This window comes from Dunckerocampus dactyliophorus, chromosome 13, assembly GCF_027744805.1.
Source record: "Dunckerocampus dactyliophorus isolate RoL2022-P2 chromosome 13, RoL_Ddac_1.1, whole genome shotgun sequence".
NCBI classification, from domain to species: Eukaryota; Metazoa; Chordata; class Actinopteri; order Syngnathiformes; family Syngnathidae; genus Dunckerocampus; species Dunckerocampus dactyliophorus.
The window spans coordinates 16,155,629-16,163,357 of record NC_072831.1 but is presented as its reverse complement, the minus strand read 5'-3'; the positions used below and the strand labels follow the sequence as shown (position 1 = coordinate 16,163,357).

Sequence of the window (7,729 nt, the reverse complement as noted above, 5' to 3'; positions counted from 1 at the left end):
CTCCAATACAAAAAGTGAATGAATAATTTTGCCAAAGCAGACCCTAACATAGCTGTTCCGTCTAATCGTTTGAACCCAGTCCTGCAAAGACAACAACTCTTACTCAACCCGACACAATGGCACTACCCAGCCGTGATAATTCTCTGTCCTTTTCATGAACTCCTCCCCTGGAAAAAAGCTTTGGGTAAATGCACCAGAATAGAATACATGAGCTTCAGGCTCCCCAGGAGGCAATGCTGCTCAAAGTCCATCATGCATCCAACATGCTGTGCTGCTATATTGAGTATAGCTAGTTAGATAACTGCAACAAGTGTCAACAAAACCTCTTGAGTAATATCAACAGAGACATAAGGTTCATTTGTGTGGCTACATAGTGAAACAATCAAGTTAAACAAAGAATTGCAACTTGCAGTGATCTGCAGAAAGTTGGGATGTTTAACAAGCTGTTGGTTAGTTCGTTAGTTTTAAATGTCATGACAGCAAACAAAACCTGACTTCCAGCAGTGCTGACATTTGGTTTGCTGGTAATTAGGTGTTAGATAAGACAGACAAGAGTTTTTTCTATTCATTTGAACAATATACAAAAATAACACTGAGGTAAATAACAGATCGATACTGATTGGAGAGAGCCGAATGTTTTATTTTATTCTGTGATACAAAAGAATCAGACATAATACATTTTCAAATATAGAAATAGGGTAGAGTTCATCCTTACACAGTGCCTGTAGCTGTGTGACTCATGGATGTGTTGTTGAGAGTCCACGCTCATTGCTTCTCTTCATGGGAAGAATGTCCGTTATCCAGTAATGGAACAATGTCGCAACCACAGTGCTTTCCTCTAGAAACATAAAGAAGACAAAGACACTTGAAATTAATAAATCAACACGCCGGTGACATTACATCTCTGCATAGCCACATATGGGCACAACCGTCGGGCAAACAGTTCAAATTAGAGAAACATAAACGGGACATGGGGAAACCGTACCAACGTCAGGTAAATCAGAGCTCCATGATGTATTAAAAATATGCTGGAAGGAAAGCTGATTTGTACTTGCTATCAGCGCACTTCTCTGCAGGCACATGGATTATTGGAACGAACTACGCTGCAGTGCAGTTTTAGAAAACTGTATGTCAAACTCCCATCAATGGAATATGAAGGCCAACGGGTTCCCTGAAAATCATTTTTGGGGAAAAAAAGATGAGTCAAGAGAATGAATCTTCACAAGAAAAAAAAAAAAAAAACAACAACTTTTGACTGACTTTGATTCATACGCTGCTTCTTTGATACAATCTGCCCGGGGAGTTGCATTACCAAAGAGTGAAATAAGAATGACTCATACACCATGAAGAGTGTGGGCGTGTTTGACAACCTTTCATGTAGTTGTGGAGCAGGTGCAGTGCACATAGGAGAGGAAAGGAAGACTTACAACAGGCTTGGCATCAGACTGGATTTTATATGACGCCATCTTTGGCCACAGTGATGGACAGAGACATGCATCACTCAGAGGTTAAATCTACTGGCTGGTGTCTACTACATACCCTCCTTCCCTGTGTGTCACATACACAAAGCAGACTCCCTGCAAGTCCCTGCTGATCCTATTATGGCAAACGGTAACCAATCACACACTCGGATGAAAACGTGCCTGCAGGCTTGCGGTGCTCTGGCAGAAGCACAAGTTAAGGCAAGGTTAGCAGGTATAAACATGTCTAAGATGTATGGACAAGTTCAAGCACATGGATTTGCAAATTAAGAGCTAGTATGTGCATGTAAAGGCTGAAAAGGGCAGGTCAAGGCAGGTTTAATCAGGTGAACCATGCAGACATACAGGAGGGGAGTGTATAGCATGAGAGGCAAGCATGGGCTGACAAAGGCATGTCTGAACCTGCACCAACTAGCTCACAATGTGACAGACAAACATCTAACCAACATGAGGCCACTCACCACTATTTATATACACTTCATAATCAATGAATTAATTGGAATAACTCCTTGGTTTCCCCTAATCTTTATTCTTCCTCCTATCAAGCCATTTGGGAACATTCTGTGCTTCCAATTGATTTTAAGGAAGGCCCTTTTCTTTTCCAGAAAGCAAGGTCTATACAGGCGTGGTTGGATGAGTTTGTCTTACTTGGGATGAACGAGAACAGAGATTCTGAGCCAACGTCAGTGATCTTTGACCTCTATAGCGTAGACATATATAGAGTGGTGTGAAAAAGTGTTTGCTCCATCATGATTTCTTTTTTGCATGTTTGTCACACTTAAATGTTTCACATCATCAAACTAATTGAAATATTTGTCAACGACAACACAACTGAACACATAATGCAGTCTTTAAATGACTCTTTTTATTATCAAGGAAGAAAAAAAATTCAAAGCTACATGGCCCTGTGTGAGTAAGTGTTTGCACTCTAAACCCAATAATCGGTTGGGCCACCCTTAGCAGCAACAACTACAATCAAGTGTTTGCAATAACTTGCAATGAGTCTCTTACAGCGCTGTGGAAGAATTTTGGTCCACTCATCTTTGCAGAATTGTTGTAATTCAGCCACATAGGAGGGTTTTTGAGCATGAAGGGCCTTTTTAAAGTCATGCCACAAAATATCAATAGGATTTATGATCAGGACTTTGACTAGACCACTCCAAAGTCCTCATTTTGTTTTTTTTCAGCCATTTAGAGGTGGACTTGCTGGTGTGTTTTGGATCATTGCCCTGCTGCAGAACACAAGTTTGATTCAGCTTGAGGTCACAAACAGATGGCCATCCATTCAAGATATTTTTGTAGACAGCAGAATTCATGGTTCCATTTATCACAGCAAGTCTTCCAGGTCCTGGAGCAGCAAAACAGCCCCAGACCGTCACACTACCACCACCATATTTTACTGTTGGTATGATGTTCTTTTTCTGAAATGCAGTGTTACTTTTATACCAGATGTAATGGGACACACACCTTCTAAAAAATGTAACTTTTGTCTCGTCTCGTATTTTCCCAAAGGCCTTGAGGATCATCAAGATGTTTTCTGGCAATATTGAGACGAGCCTTAATGTTCATTTTGTTCAGCAGCGTTTTTTGTCTTGGAACTCACCGTTTTTTGCCCCAGTGTCTTTCTTATGGTACGCAGATCTGCTTAGTTTAGGTCATTTAAGTAAAGAGTTTGAGGTTTGGATTTTTTTTGGGTGAATGACATGTGTTTTCTGTAAAAAAAAAAAAAAAAAAAAAAAAAAAGTGCAAACAGGCGAGTTTTCCCCTACAATTAAAAACATCACATTCTTGACCAAAAATCTGCTAATTTGCAGGGACGTGAATGCCGAATTGCGGGGCTCCACTGGATTTGACAAGAGCTGCTCCTCCTTTTTTTGTGTTAAAAAAAACAAATTAAACATTGTTGTCTTACACGTACAATAATCTTTCCCTTTTGCTCTAGCTGTTCCTTCCCCAATGAACCAAGGGTCAAAACAGGACAATGTTTGATGTTATAATGTATTTTGCTTGTAATTTAACTTATACAAATAATGTGGAGTGCCCATCTGTGTGAATTTGAGTGTGAATCATTGTTTGTCTGTTTGTGCCTTGTGACTGACACGTGACCACTCCAGGGTGTTTCCTGCAAAGTGAAAGTCAGCTGGGATAGGCTTCCACCCAACAGGATGCACATTTTATAAAATCAATAATTTATGTGCATGTGTTTTATTTTTCTGACTAAGAAGGGAACTATTCAGTCAGCTATTTTGTTGAAATAAATAGTCACAACTTCAACTCAAGGTGTAAACCACCACTAACCTGCAGACATCAGAGTGCTGTTGCAGAGGTCCTGTAGTGCCTTTTCTAGTCTGTCTCTCTCCTTGTGTTGAACAAATAAGTGGATAGTGTGAAGCTGCTCCAGGAGGAAGGTGGGCCTACTTCCACTGGTGATGCTGCTCAAAAGACCCTGCAACACCCCGGACAGCCGAGGAAGGTTCTCTGCATGCATTAAAGCTAAACAAAAAAACAAAGGACGTTCTGTATTTCTAGGTTTCCAAAATGTGTGTGTTATTGGAGTGGTGCAATACAGTACGTGTAATCAAACAATCTCTATACTTACAATCTGACTCATAGATTTCCATTGTATTCCTGAGAAAATCTGCCACATCAGCAACTCTCCTCGCATCATCTTTCTCCTCCTCCTCTTTTTGTTTTTGGTATGTGAACTCCAGGGCAGTCGCTCGAGGCATCAAGCCCATTGAGAGCAGTTTCTCTTTGTGCCGTTTCTTCTTCAGTTTCCTCTTCTTGTTCCGGCTAACACGCACTGCTTCCTCATCAGCTGGCATCCCCTTCTGACCAATGCTAGAGTCTTTAGTTGGAGCCACTCCATCTTTCCTCAAGTCTCCTTGAAGATTAAGTCTCTTTTTCCTTCTTTTCCTTCTTGTTTTCTGTTCATCTGCTTCTAAATCTTGGTCCAGCTCTTCACCGAACTCTTGTAAATTATGTTCTGTAGGTAACAGGAAATATTAGAATTTTTATTTTCCAGAGTATAATACTGGAAAAAATACAACTGTGTAACATTGCACCCCCTCATTATTATCCAAAAGTGTATTTTTTAATGCAAGGGTTGTGTTGATAAGTTTACATTTTGAGTTATGGTAATAAAGTGTCCCCGCTGGCCACAGTAAATGTACACTTTGATGGAGCAGCATTATCAAAGTCATTGCCTTGAGCAGTAAGGGTGTCACAATACACTCAACTCACAAGATGAGACGATACACAATAATGGGTTCAGGAGAATGAGACGGGTTGAGATATTTTAACATTACTTTCAAAGAAATCTGCAATGACAAAATATAGGACTTGACAGATTTTTTTTTAATTTAACTGAGTCACAAAATAATGCAGGCACATTTTGAAAGGTTTTCTAACATGCATGACCTTAAGAATGATGCTTTTAACTGTTGATCTTCTTTCCATAAATTGAAACAAAAACTAATTATTAGTTTAAATAATGACGGCAGTTGTAGCTATCTCTATTTATGTATGTTGATGTGTAGTTGATAATAATAAAAAAAGACATATGTAAAATACAAGTAGATTGCAGTAGATTAGTTTTATGATTATGCTAAAAGAACTATAGTTCTACAGTTCAGTTAGAGTGGCGTACCAGGAAGTAGGTCCGAATTAGACTCTACTATCACATGTTTTGATAGAAGTTATATGCAGTGATCGTGTTTTGATCTGACAAATCTTAGGTAACTTTGATCAAATGTAGAATTACAACAGCTTCTGCTTGGACATACACAAACACTGCGGCAGCAGTTGAACTCCAATGAAAAAAACAGTCACACATTGTGAGTTGACGCAGGGAACACCGAGTGCAGATAGGATTGCAAGGTTTACGTAAAACACTTAATGTGCCGTTCCCATCCTGCCTCGCGCACTGCCTCTTCCATATTACGTGTATTATCATTCACAGTAGTGATGCCACAGTTCACAGTAGGGCTGGGCAATATGGACCAAAACTCCTATTCCGATATATTTATGTTGAATATCGATATGCGATATATATCCCAATATTTTTTCCACAAAGTGAGTTTAGACAAAGTCAAAGTCAAATATGCGTGTGAAGTTGTTTCATTAAAATGTTAAAAACCTTATAGAAAAATAGCCACTAAAATAAAAGAGTCCATTCTCTTTTTGAAATAAATATAGAAACAGTAAAATCTAATCATTAATCTTCTTTATAACAAACCTTTAGCTATGCTCAAAACCTCAGCTAATACCAAAAGCACAAAAGAACAACATATGTACTGTATAATATCAATATATCGCCCAGCCCTAGTTCACAGTCAGACAGATTTCTGGCTGCCCTCTTCGCGTGAGACAGCTTTTCTCTAAACAAGAAATACTGTCACGTTTTAATCTCGCAAGATCTTGTGACACCCCTACTGAGAAGTACTCATGATGAAAACAATTGATAAAAAATTTTTTTAAGACAAGAATGCCTGTTTTTAAAAATTTGAGACTTGTTTTCAAAAGTTTGCTGTTTCAGTCATCAGAGCTGAGCAGCCAAAACAATACATTTTTTATTGTAAACGGCCCCTAAGCCAGCTGATGTTTTCCAGTTCACCGAGACAAAGCAAATAATGTCAGGTGGGGATCAGCATTAAAGAAAATGATGAGAACAGAGAGGTGCGCAATGAGCCAACACTGTAATTAAACTTTTATCATTCTGGCAATTCATAAAAAGATGGAGGCAGAATACAGCATACGCACTATTTAAAAAAGAAAAAAACTATCCAACCATTAATAAAATTAAACAGACTATTCTACTAAGAACAGCTGATGAAATTTGGCTTTATTATATCCGCTGAAGATAAAAAGTGAGTTATGTTTCTTCTAACAAATAACACTGTTGAAAAACCTAATTGGCCAGATTTAAAGACCATATGTGCTGCATTCAAGGAACAACAAAACCTTCATGGTCTGTTTCTCAAAGAGAATTAAAGTAAGAAAAGAGGTTGCCTTTTAATTCAACAAACAGACGGGAACCTAAAGGTACATTTTTTTGGAAATCCCATGAGCGTTTTGATGCAAACCACTAGTCCATGATAATATAAGATTATTACTGTCTTACCAGATGGGGCCTCCACACTTCTTATGTTTTCAGGCTGGGGTAGAGTGAAAGATATCCCTGAATCAGCATTGTAGTCTGCAGGAGGAGGCAGGACAGTGTACATGCGCCTGCTTTCGATTGCACTTGGTGCCATTTCAGCATTACCTGAAAAAGGCAGTTAAATTAAGATGCATGAGCCACAATAGAGCAGAAAGGTGGTGATACATGCTAGTAAATGATACAAAAAGTCAGGTAAAACAGTAACATCTTACTGTGAGGGTGAGAAGCTTTTCTTTTCATATATTTATTTTTGGCTAAAGCGTCCACTATGCACGGTGAGCTGGGTTCCTTTTCCAATTTAGGGGTTGCAGGGTAAAGCTTCTGGAGTACCTTTGACTGGAAGACTAATATGGAAAACACATTCAGTATTACAAGTTGTATCTCATACACTGGGTAGCAAGCATGTACATTTATACATGTGGTTAAAATATAATTTGTACGTGTGTAACATCCACTAAAATATATTACAGGGAGCGCAAATTGGACGATCTTCTGCGATACCAATGCAAATACAAGTTTGAGCGTCAGAGTTTGACATGTGCATTTGTTTACATCTAGACATCTAAGAGCTAGCTAACTAGTTATACGCCAGCTAGCCACATACCCTATATGCACAATACGGTACGCGTTATGGCATACTACAGTATGTTAGGCCCACTTACCTTCTTTCCTGTGTGCCATCTTAACCGATGTACAAGACTTAAAACGAAGACGCCTGGTTGACTGTTAGAGGTGTCTGGAGCACCACAACTAGCAAGTGTATTTAGCTCGCCTTGGGCTAACATTAGCGGTACGTTACAGCTACATTACAGGTGACAGAATGATCAGTTCGGCACTGGTGAAATAGTGCGATGTTATGTTCAGCTAAATCAGCGTAATTTGTGGTTATAAAATAGGTAAGCTACGCTAATCAACGTTTCTGTGCCGTTCACTCACTCCAAGCTCACAGCAAAACCACTGCACACAGCTAGTAGCGGAAACCGGAACTCCATTCAAAATATTAGCATTTCGATGCTGCCGTCAATGTCAGAGAAGTTAAGTTGACATTTTATCATGCATCAATGCATCAACTAGGTTTTCCACACCA

At 39.1% G+C, this 7,729-nt stretch overlaps 1 protein-coding gene across 2 annotated transcripts; it reads right to left on the bottom strand.

Moving 5' to 3' along the window:
• Positions 1-150: 150 nt before the first annotated feature.
• Positions 151-7,708, bottom strand: LOC129192097 (glutamate-rich protein 1). 2 transcript variants are annotated; one of them, XM_054795644.1, is made up of 6 exons: positions 7,579-7,706; positions 6,855-6,986; positions 6,604-6,747; positions 4,081-4,467; positions 3,780-3,974; positions 151-838 (listed from the first exon to the last, which is right to left on the bottom strand). In XM_054795644.1, exons 2-6 carry the CDS (start codon positions 6,880-6,882, stop codon positions 738-740), a joined length of 855 nt encoding a protein of 284 aa, XP_054651619.1. In that variant the 5' UTR covers positions 6,883-6,986; positions 7,579-7,706; the 3' UTR covers positions 151-737. The 2 variants fall into 2 exon arrangements, with proteins under 2 accessions (XP_054651619.1, XP_054651618.1); XM_054795643.1 differs by having other exon boundaries at positions 154-838; positions 7,305-7,708.
• Positions 7,709-7,729: the final 21 nt, after the last annotated feature.